The 15,930-nt window shown below is 50.2% G+C and overlaps 4 protein-coding genes across 14 annotated transcripts in view; 3 read left to right on the top strand and 1 right to left on the bottom strand.

Moving 5' to 3' along the window:
* Positions 1-429: 429 nt before the first annotated feature.
* Positions 430-2,298, top strand: LOC121594331 (elongation factor Tu, mitochondrial). The gene is made up of 3 exons (XM_041917474.1): positions 430-612; positions 772-1,625; positions 1,697-2,298. The coding sequence occupies exons 1-3, from the start codon at positions 573-575 to the stop codon at positions 2,201-2,203; spliced, it is 1,401 nt and encodes a 466-aa protein (XP_041773408.1). The 5' UTR covers positions 430-572; the 3' UTR covers positions 2,204-2,298.
* A 90-nt stretch (positions 2,299-2,388) lies between these two features.
* LOC121591493 (alanine--tRNA ligase, mitochondrial) lies at positions 2,389-5,804 on the bottom strand. The gene is made up of 4 exons (XM_041912066.1): positions 5,144-5,804; positions 4,718-5,069; positions 4,504-4,643; positions 2,389-4,443 (listed from the first exon to the last, which is right to left on the bottom strand). Exons 1-4 carry the CDS (start codon positions 5,698-5,700, stop codon positions 2,457-2,459), a joined length of 3,036 nt encoding a protein of 1,011 aa, XP_041768000.1. The 5' UTR covers positions 5,701-5,804; the 3' UTR covers positions 2,389-2,456.
* Positions 5,805-6,072: 268 nt separating this feature from the next.
* On the top strand, positions 6,073-10,212 carry LOC121591492 (cohesin subunit SA-1). Its single transcript, XM_041912065.1, has 5 exons — positions 6,073-6,337; positions 6,415-7,686; positions 7,763-9,248; positions 9,327-9,715; positions 9,789-10,212. The coding sequence occupies exons 1-5, from the start codon at positions 6,258-6,260 to the stop codon at positions 10,006-10,008; spliced, it is 3,447 nt and encodes a 1,148-aa protein (XP_041767999.1). The 5' UTR covers positions 6,073-6,257; the 3' UTR covers positions 10,009-10,212.
* A 2,936-nt stretch (positions 10,213-13,148) lies between these two features.
* LOC121591497 overlaps positions 13,149-15,930 on the top strand; it is a 36,452-nt gene continuing 33,670 nt past the window's right edge. For 3 of the 11 annotated variants that reach the window (XM_041912085.1, XM_041912084.1, XM_041912079.1), the window contains exon 1: positions 13,149-13,410. The gene's annotated coding sequence lies outside the window, so the exon portion shown is untranslated. Of the gene's footprint in view, positions 13,440-13,477; positions 13,497-15,930 lie in introns of those variants that run through there. The other 8 variants (XM_041912078.1, XM_041912076.1, XM_041912077.1 and 5 more) reach the window with 4 other exon arrangements.

Here is a 15,930-nt window from a genome sequence, read left to right as displayed (position 1 = left end):
GTGCATTCTAGTTTTGAAAGCTGTAATACGGACGTCACACGAGGCGTAAACTCAAAAAGTTTACGCTTGATTTGTATGGGAGAGCGTAAACTTCCTGTCAAAAGATTATAGGGTTGTTTGGCTGAAATTCAGTTTACGCCAAAGTTTACGCTTTGTGTGACGTCCGTATAAAATAACGTTAAACTTTTTACTACCACATGGAAAGCGCCATTTTCTGATCAAATGCCCTTCTGAATTCCCTAAACTGGTCAAAGAATCTTGCGTAATGCATAATAATTACAAAATAACACATTTTTGCGGGAATCGCGTCTGAAAAATTCACATAAAATACGTTTTGTAATTTCAATCTAAATAACTAAATTTTTTAAAATCCGAAACCGCTCATAGAGACACCCCACTGTGCGACCCGATTTGACAGAACGTGTCCGGCTGCGAAACGTCAAACGGCGAGGTGTTGTTCTTGCGCAAGAAAGTGAAAATTTTCCTTCGGTGCTGGTTTGCTAGGGTGTTTGTCCGGGGGTTTTTGTGCTGCATTTAGGACGATTCACAATTCCCGTACCTTGTAGGACAAAATGTCGACGTATCTCGCTCTTCGAGCACTCCTTAACCCGAGTAAGTATTCGTTGTTTTTCTCCCAAAAAAGCACTCCAAACATTCAATCAGATGTTCTGCAGTCGGCAACCCCGTCTTGCATGTTTTGCCGTACGTAAAGTGAGGTTAATTTTGTAATCAACTCGTCCCTCCCGTTCTGTTTGCTTTGTTTCCCCGCAGTCGCCCGCAAAACGGTCGCCCAGATTCTGTGCGCCGGCAATGGGCTGAACGTGGTGCGCCGTGCATCGCCGGCCATCCGCACCGTGCCGGTCCGATTCTACGCCGAGAAGGAAGTGTTCAAGCGCGACAAACCGCACTGCAATGTCGGCACGATCGGGCACGTCGATCACGGCAAGACGACGCTGACCGCAGCCATCACGAAGGTGCTGGCCGACAAGGATCTGGCGGAGAGCAAAAAGTACACCGACATCGACAACGCGCCGGAGGAGAAGGCGCGCGGCATTACGATCAACGTCGCTCACATCGAGTACCAGACGGAGAACCGGCACTACGGCCACACGGACTGTCCGGGGCATGCGGATTACATCAAGAACATGATCACCGGCACGGCCCAGATGGACGGTGCGATCCTGGTGGTGGCCGCGACGGACGGCGCTATGCCGCAGACGCGCGAACACTTGCTGCTGGCGAAACAGATCGGCGTCAATCACATCGTGGTGTTCATCAACAAGGTGGACGCGGCCGACCAGGAGATGGTCGATCTGGTGGAGATGGAGATCCGCGAGCTGATGTCGGAGATGGGCTTCGACGGTGATAATGTGCCGGTGATCAAGGGTTCGGCCCTGTGCGCACTGGAGGGCCGGGAGCCCGAGATTGGTGCGAACGCGGTGATGAAGCTGCTCGAGGAGGTGGACAAGTACGTGCCGACGCCGGTGCGCGAGCTGGACAAACCATTCCTGCTGCCGGTCGAGTCGGTGCACAGCATTCCCGGCCGTGGTACGGTCGTGACGGGCCGGCTGGAGCGCGGCACGCTAAAGAAGGGTCAGGAGTGTGAATTTGTCGGTTACAATAAGGTAAGACTTTTCTACTTGCGTGAAATGCAAGTGACGAACTGTTTGGTACTAAATCGCACCATCTCCCACAGGTCATTAAGTCCACCATCACCGGTATTGAGATGTTCCACAAAATCCTCGAGGAGGCACACGCCGGCGATCAGCTCGGTGCGCTGGTGCGCGGCATCAAGCGCGACGACATCAAGCGCGGCATGGTGATGTGCAAACCGGGCACGATGAAGGCGAACGATAACTTCGAGGCGCAGGTGTACATTCTCAGCAAGGACGAGGGCGGCCGCCACAAGCCGTTCACCAGCTTCATCCAGCTGCAGATGTTCTCGCGCACGTGGGATTGCGCGACGCAGGTGCAGATCCCCGGCAAGGACATGATCATGCCGGGCGAGGACGCCAAGCTGCAGCTGCGGCTGATGCGGCCGATGGTGCTGGAACAGGGGCAGCGGTTTACGCTGCGCGACGGACACATTACGCTCGGTACGGGCGTGGTGACGAAGCTGCTTTCGCCCCTGTCCGAGAAGGAGCGGCTGGCGCTGACCGAGGGCAAGAAGGCGCGCGAGAAAGCTGCCAGCGGTAAGGCGTAAAGCCGTAAAGATATATGTTAAGCTAAGGAACACAAACACGAAAACGGTAAGGCTCTAGTTGGTTAGACGAAAAATACAATTCGGAAAAAAGTCCATTTTGCGCCTCACGGTTCACTTAATTTCCATTCCGAAGATCGTTCAACGGCAGAAAAAAGGCACATTTAAACAAAACAAAACATTATCGCTTAACTTTATTCCACATACACACACACACACACACACACACACACACACACACACACACTGTTCCGGACTAATGGAAATGTTCCTTTGCGTAAGTCTTTGCCGCACGCAGCGCACTCTCGAGCGTGGCCTCGAAGTCCATCATCTTCACCTTGCGTGCCTTCATGTTGCACACCTCGGCCGCCCGCTGTCCCTTCGGGGCGGCCGTTTGTGCTTTAAACAGTTGCGCCACCACCGCCAACCATCGCTCCGCATTGCACCGTTCGCTAACCATTGCCGGTGGGACCGTTGCCCGCGCCTTCACCTGATTGTCCGTAATGCTTACAACCAGAATCGGACGATCCGTGCAGTAGCGGGTTGCTTTGCTTAGCTGCACCTCCTCCAGGATGATGGAACACTCGAGGAAATGCACGATAAACGGATCGCTGCTTGCGGGTCTCTGCTCCATCAGATTACGCATCTCAATGTCAATCAACTCGCGGAGCGATTCGCGCGACCGATCCTTCAGCTTCTGGTACAACGCATTGATTACGTCGAGACAGCGCTGCCGGACACAGTACGGCAGATGGATGTTGTTGTCCGTCCCAGTCAGCAGCACATTTTTAAGCCGCTGCATGCGCGTCTCGATGATCGTAATGTCCTCCTGCTTTTCATTCTGCTCCGCATCCTGCTGCAGCTGGCTAACGTCGTTCTGGATTTGTGCCCCGAGGTAGTGTACCTTCTTTGCCGCCGGCCCGGCGACCGCGTGAAACGTAAAGCAACCATTTTTCGACTGCGTCACATTGGTGATGGCCACGTCCTGCAGCTCGCCCGTGCGGGTGGCGTGCGTTCCGCAGCAAAGCTCCCGCGATACGTCACCGATCGAAACGACCCGCAGGCCTCGGTCGGGATACGTTTCTCCCGGCACGATGGTGACGGTGGCGAGATCGAGATCGGCTGCATTGCACACTGTCACGCCGATCGGTTCGTTTCGGTTGATTAACGTGCGTATTTCCGTTTCGATCGCTGCTATCTGTTCGAGCGTAAGTTTTTCGCCACTGATGGCAAGCTCCAGCCGGAAGTGGCGCTCGGAAACCGAACTCGACCGTTGACACATTGGCAGGGCGACCACTTTGCGTACGACTGCGTTCAACAGATGCGTTGCCGTGTGATGGAGCGTTAGCTGCGTCCGTCGGTTTGCATCCACCTGCAGTACCACGGTGTCTCCAACGGAAAGGTCCACGTTCGGTTGCCTCTTGATGGAGTGCATCACGAAGCCGTTGTGATCGGTGACACCAGTTACTTCGAATGTTTGTCCACCGGCGGAACCACTCCCTTCAACCGTTAGCCGCCCCGTGTCGCTCTGCTGACCGCCCGATTCGCAGTAAAAATTGCTCTGATCCGTCACGATGTGCCACTGGTCGCGGGCTTCATCTTCCAGCAGAAGGCTAACGCGCGCCCTGCACGGTGCCACCTCGTACGTGCCCTTGTCCGCGTTAAATGCATAATTATACCTCCGTTCGGCACGGGTCGGCTTTAGCGTGGCGCTGTCGAGCGATTCCCTGAGATTTTCGTACGCCGAAAGGCGTGTCTGTAGCTTCGTCGCCAGCTCGTGCTTGTGACCGTCCTTGAGCACGCGCACGTACCGTTCGTAGTCTCGGAAGTCGAGCGAAAAGTGCATCATCTCCCCGAGCTTCACCAGCAGCTCCTCGTCCAGCCCGTGCGTATCGTACAGTTTGTGTATGTGCGCACCGTTCAGCTGGGTTGGCTTCGTTTGTGCCAGCTCCTTAATGGCACCGGCAAGCCCGGGATGTTCCAGCGCTTCCGATTCCTCTAGCTGGGGGAACTGTTGCAACAGTGCGTTCGTTTCGGCGGAACGTTTCGTGCGCAGCGCACTGTACAGGTGCTGCTCGTGTTCGATTATTTGCAGCACGGTCGGCAGGTTGCGGCCCATCTCGGGGTACACGGTGCCTAAGATTTCCACAACGCACGGGACGGTTTCGCGTAGCAGCTGGGGGTGGTTAAAGGTACGCGTAGCTAGTGCAAGTGATTTGCGTATAATGCGTCGCAGTTTGTGGCTGAAAGAGGAGACACTTTGGTGAGAATGGTCCAAGGAAGTGCTGGTAGCCTGTTCTTACTTTTGTGAGGGAAACATTCCATCGGCTAAGCAGGCCGTAATCATGCGACTATGATCGGCCATAATTCGGTAGGCGGTGTCCAGTTCGTAGTGGCTGTCGGTACTGAGAAAGCTTCCGCGATATGGTTCCTTTTTCGTTGCCTAAAAAAAAAAGAAAAATTTAATTTTACACTCATTTTTTATGTTTTTCACTCCGAATTGATGTTTTCCAATACCTTCTGTATACGTTGGAAGATTGGCTCAAACAAATCAGTGTCGTAGTTGCTCTGCTTGTGCTGCAGATGCGCAACCAACCTTTCCAACCCCATGCCCGTGTCCACGTGACGCTGAGGCAAGTTGCGAATCGTGCCATCCTCAAGCGAACGGTTGTACTGAATGAACACGATGTTCCAAATCTCGGTCAGATCTGGCACACCGGCGTTTACCAGGTGATGCCTGGCCTTTGTGTTTCTATAGTCGCCCGACAGGTCCAGATGTATCTCCGTGCACGGCCCACAGGGGCCGGAGTTGCCCATCTCCCAGAAATTATCCCGCGCACCGAAGGGAAGGACACGTTCCGGTGGAACTCTTAAAAAAAGAAGCACAAAAACGATTAATTAACATTGGCAATCAATCGCCATGGCCTCGATCAGTCTACTTACCCTAAGCTCAGCCAAATTTGCCGACACTCTTCGTCCGCCGGAAGGTTCAGCTTTGCATCGCCCCCAAAGTAAGTCACGTACACGCGGTCCATATCGATGCGATACACGTTCCGGAGCAGGTCCCAAGCCATTTCGCATGCCTGGCGCTTGAAATAGTCCCCGAACGACCAGTTGCCCAGCATCTCGAAGAATGTATGGTGGTAGCTGTCGGTGCCCACCACGGACAGGTCGTTATGTTTGCCCCCGACACGGACGCATTTCTGCGAATTGACCGCCCGCTGGCAGGGCCGCTCGGCCGTGCCGAGGAACACGCTTTTGAACTGATTCATGCCGGCATTCACGAACGCTATCGTGCTGTCGTTGAACGGAATCAGCGAGCTGGAACGTATCAACCGATGGTTGTGCTTCACGGTAAAGTAGTCTATGAACTGGCGCCGGATCTCGAGCGAACTGGGTCCCGCGCGGCCCACCGAAACATAGCGCACTGGGTTGGTGGGCTGGCGGACGAGGTGGTGCCGGGACAGCACTCGCGAAGTGAAACACAGTCGGAAGACCATTATTTTCGGCCGTCGTTTCACTGGGCTGATATTTGATATTATACAACACCGGCTGATCGGATTCGACGAACAGCCGCGACTGACAGTGAAGCGCGTTTGGAGGTTATGGATAGGTTTGTTTACATTTTATGACAGCGAACACCATACGGATGCGGTGGAAGAATGTTTGCTGGAAAGAAATTAGAATAAAAGCAATTCTTTTTGGTTTTGTTATAAATTATGATCAATCTTCATTATTGTGATATAATGAAACACACGTTTTGTAGCAAACCTCCGTACGAGTTCTCATACTGGTCATTTTGAAATGCAACCTGCTTCTGCTGCATGGGCAGCATTCGGGCAGTCCGCCATGACAGTTGTGAAACGAAGAAAAACAAGCCATGACATGTTTTGATGCCACAAATCTAGGACGCCAACATCGGAGTCGCTGAATCGAGTGAAAAAGTGAAAAATTCCAACATTTTCATCATACTGTGGCCACATTAGTGTGGCCTAAGTACTTTTACGTGCGTGAATTTCTTCGAGGAACGAAAGTAAGGTGAAAAACAGGCCTCAAAATGCATCGCCGCGGTGGAAAACGAATCCGCATGAATGACCCTCCGGTGGAGTACGAAGAAACGGAGCAGCTGTATCAAAAGTAAGTCCGTGGCGTGCAATGTTTGCGCAAATTGTACCGCCAATGAGTTTCTGACCTCATTTTCATTTCGATTTCAGTGAACCGCTGAACGAAAGCTGGTCCTCGGGCGGACACGATGACGGAGCACACGCGGAAGAGTCGGGCGAACCGTCCCGCGGCAGGATGACGCGTCTGCGGGCTCGCGGAGGTGTACCGCTGAAAGCACCCATCATCGAGGACGATGATGATGATGATTTTTTCGGCAAGGAGCAGCAGCAGAAAAAGCGCAAGGCACCGCGCAAGCCGCGCGAAACGGTCCCGAAGGAGCACCACGAGCGGCCGCCCCGTGTGTACCGCGAGCGGGAGGAGCGCGAGGAGCGTGTCGTCGTGACGGATCGAGAAAGTACGACCGACGAATCGAGCCTGTACTACATCCTGCGCCACTCGAAGTCACCGATTGCCACGATCGTGGACGATTGGATCGAGCGGTACAAGGCGGACAAAGATTCGGCCCTGATTGCGCTGATGAACTTCTTCGTGCACGCGAGCGGCTGCAAGGGCAAAATTACGCCCGAAATGCAGCAGGGTATGGAGCACTCGGGCATCATTCGCAAGATGACGGAGGAGTTCGACGAGGACAGCCACGAGTACCCGCTGATGATGTCGGGGCAGCAGTGGAAAAAGTTCAAGATGAACTTCTGCGACTTTGTGCAGACGCTGGTGAAGCAGTGCCAGTACTCGATCATCTACGACCAATTTCTGATGGACAATGTGATTTCGCTGCTGACCGGGCTGTCGGATTCGCAAGTGCGAGCGTTCCGCCACACGGCCACCCTGGCCGCGATGAAGCTGATGACGGCGCTGGTCGATGTGGCGCTGCTCGTCTCGGTACAGTTCGATATGGCCGCGCGCCAGTACGAGACGGAGCGGACGAAACCGCGCGACAAGCGGGCGGCTGATCGGCTGGAGTCGCTGATGGCCCGCCGCAGCGAGCTGGAGGAAAACATGGACGAAATCAAGAACATGCTGACGTACATGTTCAAGTCGGTGTTTGTGCATCGGTACCGCGACACGCTGCCCGACATCCGTGCCATCTGCATGTCGGAGATTGGCATCTGGATGATGAAGTTTTCGTCCAACTTTTTGGACGACTCGTACCTGAAGTACATCGGCTGGACGCTGCACGATAAGGTGGGCGATGTGCGGCTGAAGTGTCTGCAGGCGCTCCTCCCGCTGTACGAGAACGAGGAGCTCAAGGGAAAGCTGGAGCTGTTTACGTCCAAATTCAAGGATCGTATCGTGGCCATGACGCTGGACAAGGAGTACGAGGCGGCCGTGCACGCGGTGAAGCTGGTCATAAACATTCTCAAGTAAGCGACCTACTCTGCGGAGTAACGTTGTAGCAGGAAGTTGTATTTATTTTTGTGTTATTTTTGCTGCTTGCAGGAGCCATCAAGACATTTTGGCGGATAAAGACAGTGAAATCGTGTACGAGCTGGTGTACTCATCGCACCGTGGTGTCGCCCAAGCGGCGGCCGAGTTTCTGAACGAACGTCTGTTCCGGATGGATCCGAACGCGCCGGCTGTGTACACAAAGCGAGGCAAGCAGCGCCTTCCCAACACACCGCTCATGCGCGATTTGGTGCAGTTCTTCATCGAGTCGGAGCTGCACGAGCACGGTGCGTACCTGGTCGACTCCATCATCGACAGCAATCCGATGATTAAGGACTGGGAATGCTACACCGATCTGCTGCTCGAGGAGCCGGGCCAGTTTGAGGAGATGCTGGACAACAAGCAGGAATCAACGCTGATCGAAATCATGGTCAGTGCGGTGCGCCAATCGGCCACGGGTGAACCACCGGTTGGGCGAGGCAGCAGTCGCAAGATGACGCTGAGCGCGAAGGAAATCAAGCAGGTGCAGGACGATAAGCAGCGCTTGACGGAACACTTTATCCAAACGCTGCCACTGCTGCTGCACAAGTACAGCGCCGATGCGGAGAAGCTCACCAACCTGCTGGCCATTCCGCAGTACTTCGACATTGAGCTGTTTACCACCACCCGGCAGGAGGCGAATCTGCAGGCTTTGCTGGACAAAATGACACACGTCATGTCGACGCACGTCGACCGGGAGGTGCTGGAGACGTGTGCCAAAACGCTCGAATTCCTGTGCACCGACGGTAGCGCTATCTATGCCCGGTGCGATCTGGTGCGCTCGAACGTGATCGATGAGTGCGTCAACCGGTACAAGGAAGCGATCGACGACTATCGTAACGTGATCGCTGGCGATGAGATACCGAACGAGGACGAGGTGTACAATGTGAACATCTCGCTGAAGAAGGTCTCGACGCTGTTCTCGTCCCACAATCTGAACCCGTGGAATCTGTTCGATTCGCTGTACCAGGACATTGAGGAGCGGCTGGCGGGGAAGTCCGGCGACACGGGCATACCCAAGGAAGCGCTCGTTTACTGCATCGAGGCGTGCTTTTTCTCCATCAACTGGGGGCTGTACCATCTCGAGACGGCGATGGACCGATCGCAGGTGCCACAGGAAGCGCATGAGCTGAGCCGCAACTTGCACAAGTACCTGAATGCCTGCAATCATCTCGTGCAGTACGATCGGGAGTCGGCGATACAGGAGGCCGCCTTTATGTCGATCTGCGATCTGCTGGTGGTCTTCTCGGACCAGCTGCGGGGCCACGCGGACGAAAACATACAGTCGCTGGTGTACGCACCGAACGAGGAGCAGCAGCAGCTGCTGAACGAGTTCGTGCAGACGACGGTCTTTGCCACGGAGCAGGAGGAGGGCCTCGACGAGACGCGCATCGAGGAGCTGCACAAACGGCGCAGCTTTCTCGCTGCCTACTGCAAGCTGATCGTGTACAACATTCTTCCCATCAAGGCAGCGGCAGACATCTTTAAGCACTATCTGCGGGTAAGTGGCGAAGATGAAAGCAGAAAACGTAACAAACCAAAAATCTAATATTTTGCTCATATTGTTCGTTGATTGCAGCACTACGATGAGTACGGCGATATCATCAAGGCGACGCTGGGCAAGACGCGCGAAATCAACAAAGTTAACTGCTCGATGACCATGTGTCTGAGTCTGGTGAAGATGTTCAAGGAGCTGCAGGAACTGTCTCCCGACGGACGGGTGTCCCGAACGTCGCAGGAATTCCAGGACCTGAAAGAGTTGGCCAAGCGGTTCGCACTGTCGTTCGGGTTGGATGCGGTGAAAAACCGGGAAGCAATTACTGTGTTTCACCGTGCGGGCATCCATTTCGCGGTCACCTCGACGAACGAGGAGCTGGACGATCCTTCAGCCGCACCGCCGTGTATCGCGTTTCTGGAAGTGTTGACCGAGCTGACGAATAAACTGATCAAACAGGACAAAAAGCTTATGTATGTATTTAGCGTTGGTCTCGGGGTACTCTATAACGTTTACTTAATCGTTTTGTTTGTCTCTCCCTTACAGTCTCGCTTTCCTCGACCGTCGCCTGAAGGCCGGTATTCCGTCGAGCCGTTCAGAGGACTGGCAACCGTTGGTGACGTATCGCAATTCGCTCCTGCACGGCGAAACCGATCAACTGCCGGCGGTTACGGCGAAGCGTGCGTACACCAGAAAGAAGAAGGACACCGACCACGACGACGAGGACGAGCATGACGATGAGGATGATAACGATTATATCGGTTAGGAGGGTGAGGGAGACTCAATTGTATTTATTCAACATTCTTTGCTGCAATTGATTACTTACGCGGCATTTTAGAGCGAAATAGGGTAAGCTTAGTTTGTAGTCTTATCTTATTTTCTTAAAATTAAAATCTTATTTTCCGCCGTAAACGATTTGTAATTGTTAAAAGAAATAAAATTTTAGGTCTTTGAATGACCAAAACTGAAATTCAAATCTATTAACCGCTCAACCGTAACATAATTCCTGGGTAAATATAAGGCGAGCGACCATTACAGGGGTTTCCAAGCTAATCTCCAATGTACAGAGCATCATTCACCACTTGCAAGATGTTTTTCAACAGTTGTCACGTGTTACATTTGCATCACAACACAATTTCAATTCTTCCACATGAATTTCAACATATCCCAAAGAACGCAGTCAAGCTTGTGATGTGTTGACAATCATGCGAAGGAACTGAAAAATGTTATTGACATTGACAGCATAAATTGACTCGGAAACCCCTGTATCACCACCATTAATTAAAATACTCAACACAAGAATGAAACCTTTTAAATCTGACCCTTCTGCCCATTTACAGGGTTTTCCAAGTCACTTTCGAAGGTGCAAATAATTTTTCACCGCCTAAAAGATGTTTTAGTCGTCAACTCGTACGACGTAACAACATGCCCGTCATAGGTTCAAGTCCCGAATAGACCGTGCCCCCATACGTAGGACTGACTATCCTGCTATGGTAACAATAAGTCACTGAAAGCCAAGCCCACTTCACTAGTGGGTACAAGCAGGCCTTGACCGACAGCGGTTATGGTGCCAAAGAAGAAGAAGAAAAGATGTTTTTCAACAGCTGTCAAGTGGTATATTTGATTTTTTACACATGATTTTCATCACTTCACAAAGAACTGTCAGACTCAATCCAGCTTGAGACGTGTTGAAAATCATGCTGAAAAAAATAAACATATAATGAAGGAATTGAAACCTCAGATTGATGTGGAACATGTTGCACGCGATGAGTAACAACGTTTACATTCGAAACTGACTTGGAATATCCTGTGTTCACTGCCTCGAAGATGTTTTTCAACAGCTGTCAAGTGGTGTATTTGCATCATAATAACATTTCATTTTTTACACATTATTTTGCAACACATCACAAACACAATCCAGCTTGAGACGTGTTGAAAATCATGTGGAAGAACTGAAACATTATTGCGATGCCAAAGCAACATTTGACAGCTGTTGGAAAACATCTCGCAAGCAATGAAAAATGTTGTAGGCATTGGAAATTGACTTGGGAAACCCTGTATCGTGCAGACCGTACACGTGGGGTGTAATTGGTAAATCTTTCATGTGTAACACTCTTTGACACACTCTTTGATTTGCCTAAAAGATGAGCTGAACCTCTGCATGGTTGAAGCACATTACATCGCCCTGAGGGACTGTGCCAACAGCGCTCTAATTTAATTGCTTTGTTGAAAAAGAGTTTTTTTGGTGAGCAAGGAGAGAGAGAGAGAGAGAGAGAGAGAGAGAGAAAAATAAAAGAAGAAAACAGCAATATTCTGTGTTTGACAAGAATGAACTACGATTCGTTCGGGTCACTTCTTCTCATGCAGAGAAATGGTCACATCACCGGATAGTTCCGTTGTGGTGAAGTAAACATTACCTGATAATAATACCGTAATGCTGGGCAATAAATAGTTGTTTACGTTGCTTGCAGCATAGTTCATACTGTATGATACGAAGGAGGATAAAAGAAGCCCTCCACTAAAGCCGATAGATCAGCTAGATCAGCACAGTAAAGCAAAATATCCTTCTCGCGGTGCTGGTGTTTATGTACACACGAGGTGAAGGGATGGTGCATGATAAATAATAAATTCTGAGTGGAAGTAATTAACTTTAATCTTCATTATCACTAGACCAAACTGTTCCTCGAACCGACCGATGGATGGATTGGAGTATTGCGGGCCATTCCAGACGCGGACGATGATGCCTCACCTTGACCTAATAAATTATGGATACCGATCGAAGCTGTTGTTGATTATGCAGGACATGCTGAAGTATCTTTTTTTTAGTCAAGAACTTGTTGCAGAATTAGACAGTTCTGTTTCCATAATGAGTCATTAGCATAATATCAGCTTTAAAATGTTGCTTGACAAAGTAAATAATTTATCAGCAGAAGGTGGAACAGCTGGTGATTTGTGGTTTGCATTTCGTTTGGGAAGTTTCAAGTTAGGCAAGCTTATTAATTCTAGCAGGAAGGAAGGAATCGCATGTTGCGTAACGAATAATGCAAAAGTTTCTATTTGGACATCATTTTTAATGATAAATCTAAAACAACATGGGAAATATGTCGTTTGTAACTTATCCAATCGTAGACCGTTTTGCTTGTTTATCTTCAGGGTGTAGTTGGAATATTGTGATCGACCGCTAAAGAAACTAAGATATGCAAACATGCCGGTGATAATGTACCATCCGCGGTTGGGAATTTCATGACAATAGTACAACCTCGGCACAAAACTTTTAACGAAATTAAACCACCCCTTTTTCTTACACGCCCTTCGCGCAGCAAACGAATCGAAATCGAAAGAATTAATATTAAGCATGTTTTTAGCAAGAAGTAAATGCAACGATCCAATGTGCTATGCGATTCCCCGAACGGTAAAGCAAACCGGGTGGTGTTAAAACCGCCGTGGTGTGTCCCTTGCCTTATGGGCTTTCGTGCATTTACAGCACGTTGACAGAATTACCATATCCCAACGGAGAGCGGCCGGCCCGGGTACGAGATCTCATTTTAACTTGCTTTCCAAGACAAATAAAAGGGGCCCTGGTGATGGGTAGAAGAAACCACAAACAGCCCCTTTAAAAACTAGAGACAGACGCATCGCCAACGTTTGAGATCGCTTATCGGTTCCGCTTATCTGTTTTTAAAATGTACTCTTTCGGTGAGAATAGTTCGTATCACTCACGCTGTGCCGGCTAACCAGCTCACGCTCACCTCATTCGCTCTTTTCACCGTGCTCACTACGGGGAGTCGGTTTGCGCTCTTTCGCAAGAAGCTCTCTCACTGTCCCTACCGCTGTTGGGGGATCAAAGGAGCATGGGCTCGGCTAACAACCTTCTACGAAAGCTTGCTCAGAACGATACTTGTTGGCGTAGAGGAATGTTGCTGTGCGTGGTGTCCGGCGTCCGCGTGCACTTTCCGTATTGTGTGCGCCGCCATTGTGGTGCTGAAGTGGCTTGTTAGTGCGAGTTTGCCGGCTGGTGTTTGGTGTGGTTTGCTAGAAGTGGGCTGTGTGCCGGTTTGCAAATACAAGTAGAGCAAAAAAAAAAAAAAACAACGAAAAAGTGCCAATTGGAATGTGTTGAAAAGGTTCGAAAGTGTATGCAGATCACTTGTGTGACGAGTGTGTGTGAGTGAGTGTGTCATCCAAAGGGCATTGAAGGTATGGTGTGGAACACGTGATCGTGCAATAGGATAATGATGCTGGTGGTGTTGAAAGGTCGGACAGAAGTGAAGCAATAATATTTATTACAATTGGATTGAACTGTAAAACGGGTGAGAAAGTGTCATTGTTGTTTCTGATTCCCAAAATCCCCCGTTATGTGAAGGTGTGTTTTGTGGGGTTATTTTTTTTTAGTATAAATTTCCCAAACCCTAAACCAAATTGGATATTTGATCCCTAAAGGCATCTAATTCTGCTCTCGAGCCCGCTTCTTTTATCCATCAAAATTCAAAACCCGAACAACGTGATATGCACACAGACACACACCAACCCGATCCGTATCGGTTACACATCGGAATACAGCACACACCGCGTGTGCAATGATTGGAATTTCTATGTCTGCCTCATCTACATACAACTCCATCTACGTCGACTGATAGACGTCGTCTTCGTGCGTTCGACGAGCAAAACGGAGCCATAATACCCGTTCAATAATACCATTCCAATGCCCTGCAGGGCAGGGCAGACGTCTTTGAACTGGAAATCGACATGCGAAATGCGAATCGGCGCAAATCGACGCAAAAGACGAATCCAAGGAGGCGCTGGGATGGAAGATGTTGGTTGCTGGTCCCAATTAAAGCATGTGCTCTCCTCCCGTTTAAACAGAAGAAAGGGGAAGGGGGGAGCACCGGGTGTCGGGTGTACTGATCGATGATGTTTTTTGAATGTTTCACATTATCGCTTCAGTTTTGCCATTGCCGCCGTTATGTCCCTGCCAGTTGTTTTGGTTGATGGATACCTCTTCTTGGATACCACGATTGTGTGGATGAAGGTGGATGGCAACATGAACAGGTTTGCTAGTCAAACAACAATAGCAGTGTAGAAACATTATGCAACCGGGTTTTGGCTGCAATGGAAACGGTCCATTTCAGCTTCACTACACACAGACACGCCGGACGTGACCGAAATGTGTAAAATCGCTGGAAAATACCGATCGATCGTGTACTTTCTCACACACACGCACACACACACACACACACACACACACACACACACGTGTGTGTCAAAGGGGTAAACATCATCCCTGGGTGGCTAAAGATGGTATTTTAGAGCGAACCGGAGCTATTATCCTCGCCTCCCTACGTGAGATGTAAGCCGAAGTGGATGAGGGAAAACAAAACCGCTTTTGCGTTGCGCTTCGGTTTAAAATTAGAAATTGTATTTATCCAACCACTGGCCATTCCATCCGGGTCACTCTTTACACCATCGATCAGTTGCGTTTAATCATCCTGCTAAACGGTTCAATAGCTTGGCGCAACGTTCTCTTTAGGTTGTGGTTTTGAAGCACACGGTGGACGGGACAACATGTATCATCCGTGCCTAGAAACCTAAAAGCACAGCAGGGATGGGAAAATAATAACTCGCGCTCCAATTATAAAAGCTACTGGAGCTGGGTTGCCCAACTCCGTTGACAGATACCGGATAGGGAAGCTGCCACAGAAACGGAGAACCCTCTGCACGGTGAGTTGCTGCTCCATGGTGCTGTGTGTCTAGTCAACCGTACAAGCTGTCCAAAACGTGTTGGCCCCTGGAGTCCTTTCCTTTTATCCACCCGTCGCGCGTACGTGGCCGGCGATCGTCTACGCGTTGGTTCGCAGTTGGCCGGACAAGATAGCATTGCATAGGTCTGTAAGCAGGAGCGGAAGTTAACCGTAGCGGAACTTCTATTGAACTTGTACGGTCCCTTCAAAATGGGGGAGTCCGGTGACGTGCTGCAAGCTTGCAAGACAGCTGTCCCTTTTATTAGTATCTGTACCGTACCCGTACCATTACGCTGTAAACGCTGTACGGTCGGTGTGTGACATCAGCACGAGCCACTCTGTGTTTAGCCTCGTAGGTGACCGGTATAGAGTATCAATTCTGGTAGGGGTCGGAGCTGTGATGAGAGTGAGACAGTGAGTCCTGTTTCTTTTCAACCACATAAATAGCATGTAATAGGGAATGAGGAAATAGTGGCGAAGGGGGAGCAAGAGGATCGGTGTAGGTTGTTATGCACAAATGGGATGCATCAAACGAAGCATGATAAGAAAGTTTAGCATACTAACATCCTGCAGGGACAGGCCATCACAGGCCGTGCGGTCCAGTCATCGCGGAGGGCTCGGGGGAATGAGTGCAATGGAGACGCCTGGTAGTTCACGTGGTACAGGGGTTCGTTTGACGAATTTGGTCGAAATTTTCGAATGCTGTTCAACAGTATATAGTAGTGGAAGTGTCTAATGGTGCATCTCAAACTTATTGCAGGGTTTCCCACGATTTATTTCTCATTTGATATAATTTTTAGGGCTCGTCTTATGATTTATTCATCGTATCCCATTAATTTTTGGTTCGTTCCCATTAATTATTGGTATCGTCCGATTGGATATCAACACAATTGAATCAAAAAATCGTGAGAACTCACAAAAAATGGGGACCAACAAAAATATATATATAT

Source organism: Anopheles merus, chromosome 2L (genome assembly GCF_017562075.2).
Source record: "Anopheles merus strain MAF chromosome 2L, AmerM5.1, whole genome shotgun sequence".
Taxonomy (NCBI): domain Eukaryota; kingdom Metazoa; phylum Arthropoda; class Insecta; order Diptera; family Culicidae; genus Anopheles; species Anopheles merus.
This window is presented reverse-complemented; position numbering and strand designations above follow the sequence as displayed.

Bases quoted from the DNA above. Each gene is read 5' to 3' on its own strand.
- LOC121591493 (XM_041912066.1), bottom strand. From the start codon at position 5,700: ATGGTCTTCCGACTGTGTTTCACTTCGCGAGTGCTGTCCCGGCACCAC. The intron at 5,070-5,143 runs GTAAGTAGACTG...TCTTTTTTTAAG, and splicing joins CAAATTTGGCTGAGCTTAGG to AGTTCCACCGGAACGTGTCC. The intron at 4,644-4,717 runs GTATTGGAAAAC...TTTTTTTTTTAG, and splicing joins TCTTCCAACGTATACAGAAG to GCAACGAAAAAGGAACCATA.
- LOC121594331 (XM_041917474.1), top strand. From the start codon at position 573: ATGTCGACGTATCTCGCTCTTCGAGCACTCCTTAACCCGA. The intron at 613-771 runs GTAAGTATTCGT...GTTTCCCCGCAG, and splicing joins TCGAGCACTCCTTAACCCGA to TCGCCCGCAAAACGGTCGCC. The intron at 1,626-1,696 runs GTAAGACTTTTC...CATCTCCCACAG, and splicing joins AATTTGTCGGTTACAATAAG to GTCATTAAGTCCACCATCAC.
- LOC121591492 (XM_041912065.1), top strand. From the start codon at position 6,258: ATGCATCGCCGCGGTGGAAAACGAATCCGCATGAATGACCCTCCGGTG. The intron at 6,338-6,414 runs GTAAGTCCGTGG...TTTCGATTTCAG, and splicing joins ACGGAGCAGCTGTATCAAAA to TGAACCGCTGAACGAAAGCT. The intron at 9,249-9,326 runs GTAAGTGGCGAA...CGTTGATTGCAG, and splicing joins TCTTTAAGCACTATCTGCGG to CACTACGATGAGTACGGCGA.